The 20690-nt window shown below is 38.3% G+C and overlaps 1 protein-coding gene across 4 annotated transcripts in view; it reads right to left on the reverse strand.

Annotated features, from left to right (window-relative positions):
• The window catches only part of CDK5RAP2 (CDK5 regulatory subunit associated protein 2), a 103387-nt gene that overhangs the window by 66517 nt on the left and 16180 nt on the right, over positions 1 to 20690 (reverse strand). For all 4 annotated transcript variants that reach the window (XM_074973736.1, XM_074973733.1, XM_074973735.1 and 1 more), the window contains exons 7-14: positions 17999 to 18153; positions 15529 to 15691; positions 13839 to 13892; positions 13279 to 13398; positions 12544 to 12636; positions 10147 to 10365; positions 4013 to 4183; positions 2864 to 3037 (exon numbers count right to left, since the gene is read on the reverse strand). In XM_074973736.1, the coding sequence (XP_074829837.1) occupies positions 2864 to 3037; positions 4013 to 4183; positions 10147 to 10365; positions 12544 to 12636; positions 13279 to 13398; positions 13839 to 13892; positions 15529 to 15691; positions 17999 to 18153 (1149 nt within the window). The remainder of the gene's footprint in view (positions 1 to 2863; positions 3038 to 4012; positions 4184 to 10146; positions 10366 to 12543; positions 12637 to 13278; positions 13399 to 13838; positions 13893 to 15528; positions 15692 to 17998; positions 18154 to 20690) is intronic.

A 20690-nucleotide genomic window follows, 5' to 3' on the forward strand; every position in this document is an offset into this window, starting at 1 on the left:
GCACCCTGTTTTAACACCAGAGCCCAGAAGCATAACTAAAGGATTGAGCAAGAGACTCATCTCATAAATTCTGTTGCTTTTGTTGGTACTAAAGTGAACTGCAAAGTTGGAACAACTGAATTAAAATACATTTGTGTGACAAATGGCCCTACTAACAAGGCTGTGTGGAGAGAATGGGGAAAAGGGCATTAAGTACAGAAATAAATATTTTCAGAATTACATAGGAGTCCATTGCATTTCTGCATTCTCTAGTGGTAAACCCCACAATGCATCATTCTGAGACTTCACAGATATCAGAGGAGTCAGAAGTTGCATGACTAACCTAATTACCAGTGCACACATTCTCTCTCTCCACTAGCTCACTACTGTGGCTCATGAATCCAAACTTCAATTAGAAACTGCCTTTTATCTCCCCCATCCTGGCCAAGGCACCAAGCAGTGCTTCAGATGAGTTGCTTTAAAATTTATCTTTACTTTTAAAAAGTAAAAAGATATTAAGAGCTAAGTTGCAGCAAATTAGTTTCTTAAACTTTAAAGCAGCAGCTAGGCTAAAATATGGGATTTAGTGTCTTGAATTTCTTGGTGATGAGATTCCAGCTTCGCACTTGGCTGGGAGATGCTGCAGCTCTGTAACTTCATCAAAGAGGCCAAATCAGCCAATGAGAACACAGCTTTGGATAATCAGTGTCCAAGGACGTACTATTAACATGCCATTATGGGCTCTTCCAGGGTGTGATCTTAGACACTGGTGGAGCTGAGAGGAGAATGAGTTTTGATTAGGTATTGTTCTCAGTCAAGGAGTGAACTAGCACAAGAGAATGGACTGTGATTAGAAGTTGGCATTGGGTCATTACTATGCATAGCTCCATTTGTCATTGTTCTCGTTTCTGGCTGTACACCTGTATGGGACGGTAGGGTTGAAGAGGGGGCAGTTAGTTTTCATTTTCATTAATTCTATATGAGTCCATCACTGTAGCATCTTAGCTGCCCCCATGAGGAAAAAGTATGTGAATGAAGTGTAGTCGGTTTTATTTGACCTGTTTCTCTTGCAGATAACTATTGAGGCAAAATCTCTGACTTTTCACAGGTTTTATTTTTTCTGTTTATGGGTTTGCAGCATACTATGGCCAACACTAATACGTTTCCTCAATTGTGAGCTTACCACCCATCCACTAAGTCCCAGTCGGTGCTTATGAGTCCCCTGTTAATTAATTTTGGGTTTGCCAAGGGCAAATGGTGTTGTTACCCTCATAGGGAATTAATTCAACAGTCTACACAGCACAGCAGGTGTATGTCCTTAAGCAGGTTTCACTAAAGAATGGCACATTGTGAAACAAGTGAAGTGACTACTGCTTCATTATTTGGAAGTGGCTGTGCATTTCTTGTTGATCTATTTAACTGCCCTTTTGGAGATCTGAATTTAAACAGTTCTCGGAAATAATAGGAAAAAGAAAAGAAACTTAATGTGTGCCTTCAAATGAAGCTGATTTGTTCTCTATCTGCACACAATAAAAGCACTAAAAGAACAAAAACATACATTCACAGAGACAATAGGTAATGTCTCACAATAGGATTAAAAACTTCACATCTGTATGTGATTGTTTTGCTGGTACCAGAGTACTATATACAGTAACCAAAATGTATATACTGTGATTTTGTGTTATGATCTCAGGTTTCTGGTGACACGTATAAGCCACCCTAACTCTTCTTTATTTATATTGTGAATTGAAAAGGACAGCCATGTTATCTACCCATCCTCCAGTTCTCACCACATTTCCCCACTTCTTAAGTCTCTGTACTAGTTTACGCTTTTAACTTAGTACAGTATGCTTTCCTTAAATCTACCTTCATTACCTACATCTTCTGCCCCCAACTGTCAACAAAATTCTTACTTGACTTCTCCTTTTGTCTCCTTTGCTCACTCAGCTTTGTACATTCTTTCCTCTTCCCTGTTAGAAGTACACGAAGCTCCCTTCTTCTCCTTCAGTAACATGTCCAAATATTCCAGCCCTAGTGACCATACAACTATGTGTTCTGCGTTACACAGAATTTTGCCTTCTCGTGCCTTCAGATTTTAAACTGTGTGGGGCACAGACTGGTATTTTCACATAATTCACTAGTGTTCAGTGCAGAGTATGCTTATGGTACAACATAAACAATAACAGTAATATACAATTTTATAACCTTGACGTCAACTACTAGAGAAAATATATGAGGAAATGATTAATCAAGAGCTGGTTTCTTTCCTCCTGCCACACAAAAGTTTCATCAGTTGCACAAACTATAATAATCCTGATCTGAGTTAATCCTGCTTTACACTGGCTAATTCCATTACCCTAAATTATCATGGGTTGATTCTATTACCCTATGTCAGTGTTTCTCAATGTGTGGCTCACAACCCGCAAGAGGTCAAAAAAGGTAATCGGGAGGTCACAAGATATTGAAAATTGTATGATGTTTCAAAGCAAATAAAATCTCGCTCCCCCATTCCCTTATGCTTCAAGGTCATGTATTCTCTCTCTCAACCTTGTCTTTCTAAAAAACTGGGACCAACGTGGCTACAATAACACTGCAAACAGCCTCTTGAAACACATACAAAGTAGAGCTATTGTTATTAAAGATACACTTTTTACTCTTACATATACTATAAAAGGGGTCTTTTATTTTGTTTTTACCCTCCAAAATAAGGGATGTCATCCTGAAAAGACTGAGAAACACTGCCCTATGCTATACAGGTTAATTACAATTTACCTGATCCCACCTCTTTGAAATCAATGGGAAAATCCCCAGTGGTTTCAACAGGAGGCAGATCAGGCCCAATGTTTCTATTTATCTGTAGAGGTGAAGGTTGAGTGAAACTTACCTCCAACTCTTTGACAATCTTGATGATTGACTGTTGAGACTCGGAAGCACATTTTTCCTTTATTAGGCCTTCATTCTTCAACTCAAGATCTTCTTTAGCTTTTAAAAGGTTTTTACACTCATTAAAAAGTTCTTGAAGTTCTACATCCTTTTCTTTAATTGCTGCATCGAGTTTCTAACAAAACAAAATAATGGATGTAATTAAAATCCTACAAAGCTTAGTATTACTACTGCAAAAAATGTATAACCATTAATATAAACTTCAAAAGCAACTTATTTCAGGTATGTCCTTTGTTGTCTGGTGAAAAAAAGTCCAATGTAAGACCACAATAGGAGAAAAAGATAGCATATTGATTGCCTCTCTTTGATTGCCCATTAATGTCCAAAATATTCAAAATTCTTTTATATTTAAATAGTTAAATTAGAGAGTGTAGAAAATGCCAAATTAGCAGCACTGATACACTAAAGTATGAGCCCAAACTGAGTACCAATCCTGTAGGTGCAAACACTCTCAATTCCTACTGACTTCTGTAGTAGCTAAGGGCACTTGGGACATTGCTAGAGAGCATCTTTTATCCGCAGAACAGGTTTAAACAGGAGCACTTTCAGCATCCCCAGAGCTGCCCATCAATGCACCTTAATCCCGTTTTGAAGGAACTTCCTTATAAGGATGAGAGAGCAGTTCCAGTATCAATACCCCTTCCTTAACTTCTAGTTTCTGGGGAGCAAATTGAAACAGGTTACCAAGGGAGGGTGTGGAATCCCTATCATTGGTGGTTTTAAAGATGAGGTTAGAAAAAACACCTGTTCTGCCTTAACGTGAGAGGATGGACTTGGTGACTTCCAGCCCTACATTTCTATGAATACCCTGGACGCTTTGGGAGCTCTTAAAGCATCTCATTACAGCAGCAGAATCTCTTCATGAACACGGGAAAAGTTTCCTCCCTCCCCCACCCTAAATTTCATAAACCCTAATAAGAACTCTTGTTGAAAGCCACACAGCTATGTATCTATTCTGCAAATACAATATTATAAAACGTAGAGGATCATCATGAAAATCAACAGTAATTCCAAACAAAAATGGGATTTTGTAATCATTCTCATACAAAAATCAAGTGACAAGTTTTCATTTCAGCTTACACCTACCCACCTGAAGCAATAGATCCTTTTGATTGACACTGTCTGTTAGTCGCTTGATAACTAGTTCTTGACTCTGCAACTTCTGATTGCTTTCACTCAAAAGAATATTGTAATGATGTTCCACTGCTTTTTCTCTCTCAATCATTTCCCCGTGTAATTTCTCTAGCTGATTTCTAAGGTCCTACAAAAAGATGAAACTGAATATTTAGAAAATCAGCTTCACAAAAAACTTGAGTGACAACCCATGCTATTAGTTTAACTTTCCACTGCTTTAAATTACTCCTATCACTGAATGTTCTAAAGAATTTATCCGAGTCACTGTCTTCCTTTTAGCATCTTAAGTTTAGGCAATAAAACTTTAAGAGTGAGGTGTCAATACTGTCTTACATTAATCTATGGTATTATTGTCTTAATGCCTTTCCTTCAGAATGACTGGACTCAAAGGCAGTAGAAAATCTCTCTCTCTCTCACACACACACACACTTTGTCACTGTCAGTCAGCATGAACACTCATTTCTTAAATCAAAGCAATTTTATGCCTTTGCCAGAAATGGGAGAAAATGGCTTAGTGGTAATTCAGTTTGTCATCTTTTCCTTCTTCCATTCACACCATGGAAATCCTTGCACTAAGGCTGTTTTACTAGTTGCTCTTGCATTAACCAGAAGGCAGAAGTGTTAAATCATTTCCCTTCCCTTATAGCATGAGCTTTAGACACCAACCAGGGAAGAAAAGTTAGTCTTGTGATGAAAGCACTGGAGTGGGCTCCACAAATGCTTCCTGTGTGACCCTCACTTACTCTCTCTGTGCCTCAGTTCCCCATCAGTCAAATTCATGTCTTGTTTATTTAAACCCTAAGATCTTCAGCACAGGGACTGCCTCTAGCTGGATCCATATACAACAACAAGTATAATGAAACCAGGATCTTGGCTACTGCTTCTAGGCACTACTGTAATACAAATAATACTAACCCCCTTATTTTGTCAGAGACACAGTCACAAACTTCCATATGTTCTACCTATTTAAGTTCCTAATTCTCCTAGCAATCATTTCTCTTGTCCATTTGAAGTCTTTCATCTACAGGTGAGGCTACATGTGAGGGTCAAGAGGGCGCATCCCCATCAGAAGTCTTTGGGCAAAGTGTGTTTCAAACAATGATATAAGTCCACTTCCTAACATTTGACTGCTAAAGGGATCAATCGCAAAGAAAATGGAACTATATGTGGGAGTGTTTGCAGGATCAAGCACCAGCACAGTATATCTTATTACTAGACAAATTCCAGTTACAGGATGGAGGAAAGAGGCAGGATAGGACAAGGGAACAAAACAGAACAGTAACTTGGTTTCTCATAGTCTTCCTCTTCCCCCCCCATCCTACTTCCACCATCAGTCATTAGTTGCTTCCATGTAAAATGATCTGTTTATGGTGATTTTGCTAGAAGTTTCAAGACTAAGAAGGGAAGGAGGGGCAGCTTGTTCCCTATAGTGGTCTTGTTTCTATATTGGTCTTGTTTGACAACTCCTATTTCACAGTAGAGAGCAAAAATGCTCAGTGCAAGGATTGTATAATAGAATGGAGGAAGATACCAGTTGTCAAAAATTGCTTTGATGTCATTTAAAATATACACTAGTATGCATAACTTTAACTGTTTTTAAAACCCCGTAGAGCCAGATGAGCTTTAAGGAACACTAGTTTGACTTTCATTACTAAAGAAGTGTATGTGTTAAATATTGTATGCTCTAAATATTTTACATATTGCACACACAGTAGTCACCCATAAAGAACATTTACCCAGACTGGTATTTAACACATCACAGTTACTTCCTATTCTAAATATAGAGAAATAACAATGGTTATACTTTAATGGCAATCTGTTCATTAAGTTTTGTGTGATTTTCTTGACTTGATTACTTGCTTTATGCAAGTTCACATCAGACCCTTATTATTTTGTTTTGTGCATTAAATACCAATCATTTACACTGCCTTTTGCTTTACTTTATTGAGCTTAATATTGCAGTCACTTTAAGAAATAATTAATAGACACTTCAGACCCCAAATCTGCAAACTAACTAATACAAGTAGTCCACGTGAGTTCAGTGGGATTACTAGCTTGGAGTAGAGACTATTTAAGTAAGGACCGCAGGATCAGTCCCAAACTTTGTGTTTGCTGAAGGCACTACCACCATTGCTCTCATACATACACTAGCCCTCAAATGCATTTCCATTTCCACTAAGTTAGTGACCAAATTAATACAGCTTTCAGTGCAGGGGACAGAATGACCTTTGTGAAGGTAGTAAGAAATTGCAGGACTATAGTTGCTTTTGGCTCCAAGTTACAGAATTCCTTATTTGGGTCACATCAATCATATTCATTTGCAACATGTAAATTGGCATTCAAGGCCTGACTGAAGAGCTATGATTTTAGTGATGCATTCTATATATAGCTCACACCTTGACTTTTATTTTTTCCCACTACATTTGGAGTCTACGTTTCGTTTTAGGCAGCTAAGACTTTAAAGTTAAACACTTGTGCTCTAACCCTCTCCTAGAACTCCAATAGAGCCCAGAAACTTATTAGCTTTGATAAAGAGAAGTCAGAGAGAGCTTTATAGATAGAAGTCGTAAGCAGACATGGATAGAAAAGAGGTTGCTTTTTCCTCCTTCTTACATGATGTAAAAAGCAGTACTTGTCAAGAAAGGCACAGAGACTGCTTCCTCCCTGGAGTAACAGATATTAACGGCTAAGGGGGAAAAAATTTTGAATGGACAACATGTAGTGGTTCCTCAGAGAATGTAAAGGATTCTGTATGTCCATCTGTAGAGACAGTAGTTCAGCCCATGAGATTTCCAAATCCCTGCTACACTAAGCCATGACCGGAACTGAAAATTATTTTCTTTGCATGGGCTAGGCTTCTATAACACAACAAAACTATCCATCACGACAGCAGATTGGTTGAACTAAAGAAAGTCTATTGGTTTCTATACATTGAGTTACACGGATAATATGGTAGCTACAGCCCTTTACAATGCTTTCTGACAACCTCTGTCTCAAGGGATTTTTCCTATGATTAATGATAGTTAGTTGAACTTAGAAAAAATGAATTTGAAACATTATAACTAATGTTGGTTGAACACAGGAGTGAGTGCCTCCCCCGCCTTGTCAGATGGAAAACAGGCTGGTGAATAATTAAGGCTTGAAGCCTTGAAACCTCTCTTTCAGTTTCATTTCAAGAAGGAAGAGCAGGTGGTAAATTCTGGCTAATGAGTTATTGTGCACTTCCCAACCAGCTGATCAAATATGACTATAACTGAGAAATAGACCTTAATTGCCTGTATTTAGAACAGGGTAGAATAGCTACTTAAGATATTTCACCATCAAAGCTTGAACAAACTTGTGAATTTTACCTAATATTGAGACCATGTTGTACACACACACACACACAGTAGATGCCCATGATATTTAAGATGTGTCCATCTTTATTCCTGGTCATTCTATATGAAGCACTTTGTTAAACAAGGTGCATTTCGGTAGTTGATTGTTTTAGCAACCAAACTATCCAGAGCTGATAATGCTGAGATACAGTCTAAAGACAGTTCTCTCTTAAAGACAAAAAATAGATGATTAAGCACCAGCTAATACATAAGGCTGGGGTGGTGTGTTCTTTTGTTGCTGATGTTCCTGTTTTTAATTAGTTGAAGCTAGCTAAAAATCCACTGAATAAAGAGAATGTGAAAGTAGGACAGGGTAGCCATTTTGAAGAGAGTCCCTATTACTATTCATCATGAGGAAGATCTTAATGGTTTATGTTGATGGTTTGGGTGAACAGATCCCAACAGTCTTTCACATACTGAACTTAACTGATCTTTTCCACTTTTTCCAATGCACAAGCCTACCCCGCACTCTACCAAAATATTTCCTTGACCATTCTATACTGGCCAGGTCAGAAGTTGGGTGGAAGCACCCCTCATGGGCTTTTCTCCTGGACACAGACTCCCACTTGCTTGTTTTGATATTATTTACAAAAATAGATTATGATTATTCTGTGTGAAAGGTCATTAAAAATATCCTAAACAAGTAAAAACAAGGACAGAGATGAAATGGCATCTAACTATGAATTTGGATAAGGGTTCCTATACAGTTCAGGTCCATTTTGTTAGTTTTATGTCTATTTAACTGTATGCCAGTCCATATGAAAATAATAATAGAACAGCTTTTTTAAGGCTGCTCATATAAAATGTTTGCATCAGATCACTAAAATGGTTGTCTGTTTCTCAAAGAGCAAGATATTATAGCACACATTTTTACTCCCACGTACCTTCTACTCAGTGAGCCACAATTCATAGGCAATATTATATCCAAATGTACTTGCAGCTCCGAAACTGAAGCAGAGGTGGTGAAACTACATAAGAGCAGGAGTAGATCAGGGATGTAATTTTTAAGACTGCTCATCTTTTGGCAGGGACACTTTTCCCCAGGGAACTTAATCACTTACATGAAGAACTTGGCCATAATTGAGTCAAACAGACTTCTCCAATGGATGTAACTATGTGAATCCCCCCTCAAACCTGTCTTTCCTGTATACATTTATATTCTAGCTCCCTTAAGAGAAGATGAAGGTTCTGGGTAGAGAAGACGGTTGAAGATAAAATACTTTAAATCAATAAAATGTGCTTTTTATGGCTGTTGTAATGACAGGAATCATCCATTCTCTTTTTTTCCCCCTAACCTCAATGCACAGAAGAAATTTCAAGGAACAGCAGGGACAGAGATTCCGTGATGGCAAATGAACCGCACTGGAGATCAAACTAAAGCTATAACTAAAATAAACGGATATTGTAGAGAAAAATATATATTGTTTACAGAGAAAGAGACCCCTCTACTGGATTTAGACAATATTGCAAGAGGTCTACTGCAAATTTTGTATATAATTAGTACAGTGAGAGGCCTTTAATAATTGGAGTACAGTGCCCCCAGCAGAGAACATTTAACAGTGGCAGAAGCTGCTCTAATACAGAGCATTACCTCACTGACACCTTCATATGACTAGCCTGTAACTATGCACCCTTTAATAATAAACAGAGTTCAGTCTGTCTATGCAATCTTTTTTCTCTACAGATGCAAGCTCAGTAATTCAACATGGCTCAAAGTCAGTCCTTGCTTAAAGGCAGCAATAGGGATTTTAGGAGTTGACCATCCCCAATGGAGAAAGATCATCCCCTTTGTTTATGCTGTTGCCAGAACAGAAGAACCAGCCCTCACTGAACCAGCAGGTGAGAAGTTTAAAATAAAATCCACATGAGAAGCCACGCAAGAGGACAAAGTTGTGCTTTAAGCTAGGCACTCAGCACGAGGCACAGCTTTTACTCAAAACGAAGGAAACCTGCTCTCGCTTTGTTGCTGGAGCCTTGCTTGCTGAAACAGAATGTGCTAGTCTGGACAAGAAAACAAGGTGAAAGGTCCTAAAGCAGAGAACTGCAGAGAAATTAATAAATAGACACAGCACTTAAGGCTTGTTTTGGATTGTGAGCAGCCAATCCTTTGTTAATGAGATTTTTACAAATAGAAACCGAAATTAAAAATTATAGAATTTACAGAGAACAAGATGTGATGGTAAAAACAAGCAAGAATTCAGCTCAAGGTTGTAACCCTTAAATACTTTGCTATCATACTATTACAGGGCTGAAAAGAAAAAAAGTTTAAGTTAGAGTAATGTAATTTAAGATAATTTACAAAATATGTAGTCTGCCAGATACAATAGAATTATCATAAATGTACACTACTAGATAAGTTAGAGATTCTACCTTCAGGAAGATTGAGACTTTCTAAAAATTAACTTTTTCCTTTTACCACTTATTTACTGATTTTATATAGGAGTCAACCAGAGGGCTTTAATTAAAAATAAATAAAAATAAGATCTGAAGAACATGCCCCAGTCAGTTAGAACAACTTAAAAGATTCACCCCAAAACTTGTCTTAACCCTCTCTACCATGTCCTTCTGAAGATTGACTTTGGTCACTGGCATTTAACTTTCAAAACGATTCAAATGAAATTTAGAGTGCAGAAGTGAATACATTAGAAAAGAAAGACATGCTAGATTAAACTTCATCCACTATTTTAAAAAACGAGAAAAATGTGATAACAACATTAATGGTTTTGTCGCCTCTACTCTTCTGTAGTTGTGCTTCATCCAGTTCCCGCTCCATTTTCTCTCTCTCTAGATTCAAATCATTTAGCTCTTGATCAGTCCTTTTAATCCTCCTTTGTAGTTTACGGTTCTCTGTATCTTTTGTAAGGTTTTCGGAACGCAGCTCTGCTAGGAGGGTTTCTTTTTCCATCAAGAGAGCTTGATAATCCTCAGCACCCTAGAAGAGAAAGCAGCTTTCATAGTCTGTACATGTACTTTATGAAGCTTGGAAGTCTACACTCCTGCCTATATTTCCTCCCCTTTCTCCCTTCAACAATTTCATTCAACTTGCAAAATTCAGTGTAATATCAATTATCCAAATAGCATAGGAACATTACCTTATTTTGGGTAATTAAGATAATTTTCAGTGTAATAAAGACCTTCAGTGAGATCCAGGTTGGGATAACAAGTAGTTTGGTAATTAAGGTTTAGACCAGTGATTCTCAAACTTTTGTACTGGTGACTCCCTGAGGGGTCCCGACCCCCAGTTTGAGAACCCCTGGTTTAGACAATAAAAGGTAAACTCCAAAGGAGTCTAGAGTGAAAATGAGAAGAATTTGGGGCTTTTGGAAGTGATAATAGTACATAAAGTTTTTCACATCCAGGTCATTAGTTTCAATCCAGGCTATCAGTGGTGACCAAGTCATAAGCATGTTGTGCATATGAACTGGAAGGCAGTCACTGTTCACTTCAGAACATATACACCACTGTAGTTGGCCTCCTTGTTGATGATCACAGCAGAAATGATAATGAAGGAATGGGCCATGCACCTTGATTTACTGACTGACCCAGAGCAGGGGTCCCTTCAACGCAGTGTTGAAATTAACTGGCAAGATAATGAGGGGAAAGGTTTGCTTTGCCACCCACCATGCTCCATTGGTTCTGCAGACAGGAGAGTTTAGTTTTCAACTTTATAAAACTAACACCCTTCACAAGACCAGTTGCTAACATTCAGGCCATTCAGGGTATATCTACACAGCAAAGAAAAACCCATGGCTGGCCTGTTGACTCGGGCGCATGGGACTCAGGCTGCGGAACTGTTTCACTGCTGCGTAGACTTCTGGGCTTGGGATGGCAGTCTAGGACCCTGCGGAGTGGGAGAGTCCCGCAGCCCAAGCAAGCTCCAGTCCAAGGCCAGAAGTCTGCACAGCAATGAAACAGCTGAGTCCCGTGTGCCCAAATCAACTGGCATGGACCAGCCGCAGGTTTTTCTTTGCTGTGTAGACATACCTCAGTAGCTTTGGTGCACACACATTAGCACACATAACACTCCTGGGACTCTTTCCACAGAGATCAGGAAGAGAAGGAACCTCCTGACGGAACATCGTTTTCTGTTTTTAATGAGTGCTATTTTAGTTACTCACTTTGGGAATCTTAGTTTTATTAGATTTTGGATTTAAGACAAATGCACAAACATAAAAGATAAGATGTGATTTTTGGTTCTGTGATCTATTTTGAAGTCCAATACTCATTTTACCAAAGGCTTCCTGTTCCATAAAATGAGCCCTTTATATTGCACAAAACTACCATAAAGTCCTTTTCTCCTCTGCACACGTGGAAGTTATTAAATTCCACTGTTTTATTACAAACATTCCACTGTTCTAAAATAAACATTTCACACCTATTACAAAAAACAAAATAAAACAAAAACGCCAAGTCTCACACACCCACTCCTAGTCTGCTTATGAAAAGGAGACAGCTATGTGCCATCACCACACTTATGGCAATGCAGCCCAAAATCTTTCACTATCTTCCCAAGTGGTCTCATCATATACGTGAATAGAAGAAACAAAAGAACTCTGCAAAAACCCTCAAGAAAGACTTCTGTGGTAGATGAGAAGTTACTCAGCACCACCAGTTGAGAGGAAAGAAAGAAGCCACTCGAATTCTATCTTCCCTGGCATGGTTCAGACTAGCGTCAACGTGTGCAGTAAATTTTCATTCAACACTTGTGAGATCATCAACAAATTTAAACTGATCACTGGAGTTTACCAAAGCTAGTGATTTTTTTTCTTCCTACACTAAATAAGAACGCTCTTACACCACCTAAAATATGGAGTTTCTACCCATGCCTCCAGAATATTGGAAATTTATGAAAATCTATTCTTATTTTACATTTAAAGATTACTCTCTTTTTAATTTAATTATTCATTCTCACAGTTGCTATTAAGAAAAAGAATTGAGGAACAAGATAGTCATGAGACATCTGTACTTTTAGTGTTCCATAATTTAAAAACTGAATTACTTTAGACAATTTGCTTAACAATTAGACATTTTAAATTACTTTTAGTTTCTTCACCCAGTGCACCTTCTGCATGAAAATACTGAAAAGCAATTGAAATTGTTTGTATCTTACCTTGAATTTCTGGATCTGAGCTTTGTGGGTGGCCTCTCTTGCCTTAGTCAATGAAACATTTAGATCTTCAATTTCAGAATTAAGTTCTTCATTCTTTAGACAAAAGAAATACTCATGGATGCATGAATACAAGTATCAAAAAAGTGACAGTGTCAAAACAAAGATCTTTCTAAACGGGCAGAGTTGAATAATAAATTTATTCACCCAAAGGTAAACAAAAAACTTTATAAAACACTGAAAATGCCCAACTGAGCTTTATATGTAAAAAAAAAAGCAGTACAACAACTATACATACAAGTTCAATAACTTGTGCTATGTGTCCACACTGTTCCACAAATATCTGACCTTCATTTGAAGGTGGCACCCCACTACCCTGGCTTTTGTTAAAATTAAGCTCATTCTCACAACACATAAGGTATTATAGCTTGTGCCTTTCTGCCAGATCTATAATTGCGTCTGAGGATTCAGTAAGAAATTCTCTCTTCCCATCTCTCACAAGCAAGTGTATCGGCTCAGTCATGTATCTTTTTTCCATGGTCCAAATATCAAAACTCCAGCCATCACACTCCAATTTCAAGTAGCAAATATGACACACAGTCTTGCACAGAACTGTTTGGATTTGTACTATTGGCCTGCTCCAAGGCCTACTCAAATCAGCTGAAAGACAGCAGCTTCAGATGGATTAGTTCCTCAATTATCTGGATAGTTCTAACCAGAAACATACAATCAACATACCTCTTTTTCCTTTGTTTTTAATGCAAGAGTTAGACCTTGAATGGTTTTATCCCTTTTCAAACCATTTTTCTTTTCAACACTAAGCTCATTCTCCTTCTCTCGTAGTTCTTCTTGAAGAGACTAAATAGATTACATTAGGTTGCACTAAGTTAAAAAGGTTATACCAAAATACACCATAAATGCACAGTATGTACTAAATGCACTAGCTCATGCAGTTCTTACATCTCATTAGTCAAACCATTAAAGCAGAATATAGACCAACTCTAAGATGTCTCCTTACAGATCTGACAGGAATACGATGAAGAAAAGCTGATCTACCGGGATGGGCATGAGTATCAAGCGTACTGTCTCAATATTTGAGGAGTTCTCCTATCTACTTTGCTGTTTGGAAATAGGCTGAGCCTTTGCTTTGTCTCCTAATACAACAAAAGAAATTTGCCAAAGATTCTGCATTAATCCAATTTGAATTACTAACTCTTCACGTCTAAGAAAACATAAGAGAAAAGACTCCCCAACATACAGGTTATAAATGTTCAAAGAGAAACAAGTTTTAAACATACCTGGATTTTTTTTTCAAAGCAATTTCTCTCATTTCTAAGTTCCATTTTAACAGCCTATAAGAACAGAATAATTGTCACCCTGAAGTAAAAAAATACTCTAAACTTGTGGGTACCATCATTAAAAATCAGACAGTTAGTACTTCATATACAGACTTTCTTTTGGAACTTGTTAAGAGAAGTATTCCTCCAAACTAAGTTAGTTAATAAAATGTATAGTTATAGGACTCCAACATTATGACAAGACTATATTGTAAACTTCTAGAAAACAACCTCTCCCAAATGAGATCTTTCTACAGAACTGTACTCTGGAAAGCTAAAGAAAAGCCATGTTCCTTGATGACACATGACAACTTTGCTTGACAAGTTAACAAAAATGCATTTTTAAAGGGGCAGTTATCTATGACAGCAGGGCACACTTATAAAGTCAATTTACTAAAAACTGCTCTATTTTAATTAAGATTTTTTGAGGGGTAATTTCCCCAGAAAAGAGAGAGACATAAGCAGCAGCAACTTATACTTTTACCTATCTTTAAGAGGAAAGTGGAGTAAAGGTTATTTATTGTACCAGTAATATGAGTCAAATCTCTCTCATCACTATTACACCCCAAGAAAAGAATACTGTTTCTAAGGTGGACATAGCCACGGTCACTTAATAATAAAGGAACTGATTTTGGCCCACACACCATAAACTGGTTTTAAAAGAACTATGTTAAGCCTGATAAACCTAAAAAATGATATTCCTGATCAAATCAACCCAGGGTAGATTTTCTGAAGGTTTCAATCCTTTCAATGAGTTTCTATAAAGAGCTAGAGCTCTTCTGAGCTTTTAAGTCCACTGCTCAGACCAAGCGCTCTCCTTTCTATTATTTGATTTAGGGCAGAAAGGAGGGAAAGGTACTGTTTTAAATTGATTGGAACGTAAGACACTATAATGAGCAGAAAAACCCAAAACCTACCAAGGATAAAATTTCTTAGACGCTTGACAGCTTCCATTATTTATCATCTGGATTCTACCATCAGTCCTCATTTATGGTTTGAGGAGAGCCCTGAAGACCTCAAACTAGCCTTAAGACTCACTTCTGTTTTCCAATCTTCAGGATAACATTTGCCTTTCTCCACAAGGCAAGTAAAATAGACAGGTGACTGGTAGATAGTTCCCTCTGTAGAATTTGGGGGTTGGCCTTCTCTATTTTCATGAGACCTGGTTATGCCTATCAAAGCCTCTCATCCAGACCACAGCAGTGAAGAGATCATTTTAACTTTCATGTGATATTCTGTATTACATGAGGAGAGTTCTCTATTAAGGGGGAAAGCCTCAATAAGAATTACATGCCTATTGGCTTCAGCTCAAAACATCTAGCAGATTATTTTTGGATTTCTATTATGAGACAATGACATATTATGTGTTACAGAATTGTGTAGAAAACGTAAAATTACTAAAAAAAAAAAGTAACCACCACCTTTGATGTGACATCTAAACAATGAAAAGCATGAAGTGTGGTACTGATCAATACTGGCTGCCAAAACTACAAGGTGACCAATGAAAGGAATTTGGGATGGAGAACTTGAAGGGTGGAGGAGGCCACTAAAAAGTTAGCTCAAGTCACTTATTTACAGTTATCCTTAAGACCTTTAAAATCCTAAACCATGTGAGATTCGTAACGTTCAAGTTTTCAGTCAGTTTCCTCACCTCTATCTCACTATCTTTTTCATGACTCAAAGCAACAGTAAGTTCTCTGATTTTTTCTGCTGATAAGTTCCCATCACAAGATTCACTTTGAGACTTCTCCTCTTCAAGGTGCTGAATTATAGCTTCTTTACTTTTCAGAGACAGAGTCAGCTGCTCTATAAGTCTAAAATTACAAGATGTGGATATTAATTTTGCGTTGTCATCGAAAACCAAATGCCAAACCATTGTGGCAGATTTTATGGGCAGCCTCCCATAGGACAAAGAGCACTGGTAACATTTTGGAAAGCACTCTCAAAATACCAACCCCTCTCTTTCCCTCCATAGTAACCAGAAAATTTAAAGCAAGCAAGCAATACAATCAAGTTATCTAAAAAGAGTTTTTATTTTTTAGGAACAATACTCTCTTTAAGTACTGGTGAGAAAGCAAAATGCTTAACCCTGTCATCCTAACATTTTCCACATGAAGAGTGCTGCATCTAAACGCTCTCTAATATTTAAGAGCCATCAGTACAGACCACTTCCTACCAATTTCCATATTACACACACAAAGTAATGAATGGCAGAACATGCATATATTGAAAATATAACTGGAAGGAAATATGTAAACTAGAACGCATATTAGAGTACTAATGTCTTTACACAGAATGGGACGACAAATGTCAGTTACAGTCCCTTCCTTAGTCAAGTGCTTGTATCGCACCTAAATTGCTTCTATTGATTTAACTAAAAAATAAAAATAAAAAAAAATCACAGTTGAATTTTCAGCCCCATGTGACAGCAGTTCCCAAACCACTGTCCCTGGACCACCAGGAGTCCACAAAGTTCTTCCTGATAATCTACAAAATAAAACCTTTTGATCAAATAATAAAGGGATTGGGAGTACAGTCTCCAATGAAGCGGTCTGCAGACTTTAAGAGCTGGAGATCCTCTGCTGTGTAGCAAAAGCAGTGGATCACCACCGGTGTTTGGTGGAATAACACTTTGAAATGTATCCTCATATAGTTGTGGTTGTAATTCAAGACTGACGCTCCTAGACTCTCATATTGTCAAAACCATGCATAGTGAATATTTCAGTCCTTACAGTAAACTTTCTCCATTAGTTCTCAAGTGTTCTACTCCCGAAAGTATTTGTGCTGATCCAGCATCCAAGCATCTATCCCTGGTAGATCAATGCAATACTGGACCATAAAAACTGAGACATTCTGATCACCATCTTGTTCTCCCACACTTTAGCAGCTGCTCTCACACAAGCTACTAGAGTTAGAAATTAGTGCTTTACCCCATTTGAAAACAGCAATTTAAAAATCTCAGGAATTATCAAGCATTTGTTTCCAGGTCGAGGGATTCAGGACAGTAGCTGGTAAAAATCATGATGGAATTGAAGTGGTAGGGGGAGGAGCGCAAGCAGAAGCAAGATAGTATTCAGTACGGCAGGATTTAAGGTAAAGTATCTTATTAGGGCAAGTGAGTGATTTACACCACTAGAGAGTTCAGATTCACAATTTTCCAACTGTACAAAACATTTATATCTGACGATTTATGAAATCTCACACCTAAACCTGTCATTAGTCCAGTAGTCTGTTTTAGGCTCTACTCCAAGAACACACATAGGAAGTTAAAGGACTCGGACAAATGTAACCTTCTATCTGTTAGTAGTGTGGACCAACTGTGCAATTTACCATCCAAGAATCAGAAGAGACATTCTTTACAGTTAAGCCCATGATGACAAATTTTAAGAGCTCCACTAGACTTTCACTGACAATTGAAAACTTTTGCCGGGACCTCTGCTGACTAGATATACATTTTTATCACACTTATTCACAGAAGCTCTGAAGTTTTAATTCTAAAGGGGAAAAATGCATAGAACCTGATATTCCTCTCCCCGCGCTTGTGCCCACGTTCACATTGCCTCATGGTCACCAATTCATGATTCAGGCACTTTTCATCTCCCACCAACTCAAAGACCTCCAAAAACTAACCAAAACATTTACAGTCCAAACTGCTGCACAATATTTTGTATTCCTGCTAGAAAGACTAACCTCAATGGACGTGTCAATGGGATTGAACACCATGAAAGCAGGAAATGGATACAAACATACAAATCATAGCACACACACCCCTTCAGCAACAGCTCAATAAGCATATTATTCTTGCACACAGATAAAAAGCAATGTGGCCACAAACATGCTTTAAAGCAGTACACGGGTTTCTAGGTCGCATGCTCTCCCCCACTCTTCATTTTCAGACCACATTTAAGGCTCCATTTTCCTATCAAACATGTAGCTTGTAACACTGGCTGCTGTGTTTGTTCAACAGCTGATTTACATGTGTTAACACTCCTGGATCTCAGATGTATATGAGGGTAGGATCAAGCCCTTAAAATCTATTTCATATTGACTGGTTTGTTTTTATCACCTTTTAACAATCAACATTTTCCATTAGTTAGAGAGATTACCAACAGAAGTCTGACCTGTCTTTTTCTGGCAGTTCTGTAATACTATCCAGCTCCTTTGGATGTGCATTTGTAATTGTAGAGAGTTTTTGTTCGACAGCCAGTCTTAGAACTTTCTCCCTCTCTGTCATGGCAAAGGCTTTTTCCACTTCTTCTTGGGCAGCTTTAAGATTCTACACTCAAAATAAACAAGCATGATGCATTGGAACATTAAAACAAAACATTTAGCAAGTTCTTCCATGCTACATTTCCCTTCCCAACATTGTATATGGTCAACCATTAAGTAAGTTTAACATCCTTAACATACTTTGCACCTCTAGCTCACCCATCACTAAAATCTGCAAGTGCTCTATAAACATTAATGAATGAACCCTCAACATTCACCCGTGAGTAATAAGTATACAATCTGCATTTTACAAAATGAAAGAAAATTAGGTATAAAGAGGTGAAGAGACTTGCAGCATGTATGTAGCGGACCTGGAAACAGAACGGAGCTCTCCCAACTTCAGTGCTTTGCTTTTTCCACCAGACAATGCAGGCTTATCCTACAACTCTTGAACTTGAGAAATAAATATTTACAATCAAAATCAAGGAGATGTTAAAGGGCCTTTTACTCTGTAAAAGATCAAATCGATATTCATAGCTATGATGGAAGCAAGAAGTACCCTTTCCAATATACATTGTCCGCAGTATTCATCAAGAACTGCTATCAACACCCACTGTCCGCAGATACGTTTTTCACCCCAACACCAACCAAAACATAGGCAAGATCACTAAACTCTCGCCAAATTCTTCAGGAATTTTCTGATGACATTGGCTGTGACAAAGAGAATACATACTCTCCCAAAGTACATGAAGCAACTGATCTGAGTGCTTATGTTGAAAACAACAAAATGGCTGGACTACTTTCTAGCATATCCTGTAGCCATTTCCCCGACACTGTCTTTGTCTCCCTGTGCACTTCTCAATCTTCCTTACTCCTCCCATTCTCACTTTTGTGCCTTCTATGAGCTTTGCTCCCTATGCCCGGAACAGTCTCCCTGTTATCTGCCAAGTAAACTCACCTACAAAGTGCTTCTATTTTAAAAAAAAAGCCTCTTTAGGAAATCCTTCATCATTAGTAATGCCCAGACCCTTCCACTCCTGAAAAGTTGTTTTAGGTCTTGTGTGTGTTTACCTTTAAATCAAAACCTCTTCAGGACAGAGAACATGTCTTGGCTATGTCCTTTGGAGCTGTATAAACTTAGGGTGCTGTATAAACGTATGACGAATAATATTCCTATGTTCGTCTGATTCGTCAGATTCAGAAGCATAAAGAAAATTAGCCTCAGAAGCCCACACCATTCTTTCCAAGTTGCATGAAAACACTAAAATAACCTTGATATTAGAAGATTTGCCAATCTTCTGTTTGATGAAGTTCTAGGCAAACAATGGTTTGATGGATCCCTTTGGCACAGGGAGAATTCTCTCCACCCACTGACATTAAATTACTAACACGAGTGAAATGCAAAAGAACACTCTGAGAATACAAATGTTAAGATTCCAGCAAACTATAGGGAAGGTTAGAGTGACTGCTATCCCTCTGAAGGAGCTCTCCCCCTCTAGGGATACTGCTAAGTCATCCCAAAGGAGAATGCAATCCTGAAGCTCATAACAATACTGCTTAAAGTATCTTTTTTCCTGAGTGGGAGAGCACACCTTTGGAATATGTCAGACTGCATCAAGTACACATCTTTTGGGAAATCTTTTCCCAGAGAAGGAACCCATACTCACCCACAAAATCTCACACCCCTGGACAAATTATACAAGTTCCAGGTTGTGATAGATTATCGATCTATGATGAATATATATTTCTGGAACTAGGTACATGCATTTCCAGCAAAGGACACTTAATATAAATTTGTTTGCCAAGTGGTTCTGCCTCCCTTCTTGATGATGAGAAAGCATTTTTGTTCGAGGGGGAGAGGGGGAAGGAGGACTATCTGAGAGCTCCCAATGTCGGGCCACTCAACTGTGAGCACATATCCCAGAACAGCAGGTTTTATCATAAGTTAGTTGTGAACACTTGGGGAATCCCCTTGTTAATTCTTCAGAACCATATCAATGACCAGTATTTGACAGAAGTAACCCATCACTGACAGAGGAGTTCAAGAAAGTTTTGCTAAGATACGTTCTCGGAGACACACAAATTAATGTGCTACCAGACTCCAGCTGCAGTCAACACCTGGCAGATGGGATGTCATAATCCAATTCCCACCAGCACCAAAGCAGATACTGGAGTGGAAGGTGAGTGAGCAGAATACAGGAAATCCATCCATCTTCCCAGGAATAGGTATTGCAGGTGACCTCTCACAACCCAGTCACATATACTGAGCACAGACTTTACAAGTCACCACGTCACAGACTCATGCCGGTATATAAAGGTCTCTAACCCCAGACTTAGGGGGCCTGTGGAAGGACACCACCTCTTGCACCTCTTTCACTTCCCTGGCAAGACCTTTCAAAACCCAGTCCCTCATTACCCCAAGTATCACGGATAACCTTTCACCTCTCCTGCAAAGGCCTACCTTGTAAGAGATGGACTCCCCAACCCCAATTAGGAGATAATATGCCTTGTTCTAAACATACTCAAAATCCACTAGAGAAGTAAGTACTTTGTGGGGTTCTGCACATCTTCCACATTCCGAGATTTAATAATATTTGACAAAGT

Source organism: Natator depressus, chromosome 16 (genome assembly GCF_965152275.1).
Source record: "Natator depressus isolate rNatDep1 chromosome 16, rNatDep2.hap1, whole genome shotgun sequence".
In the NCBI taxonomy this organism is placed as follows: Eukaryota; Metazoa; Chordata; order Testudines; family Cheloniidae; genus Natator; species Natator depressus.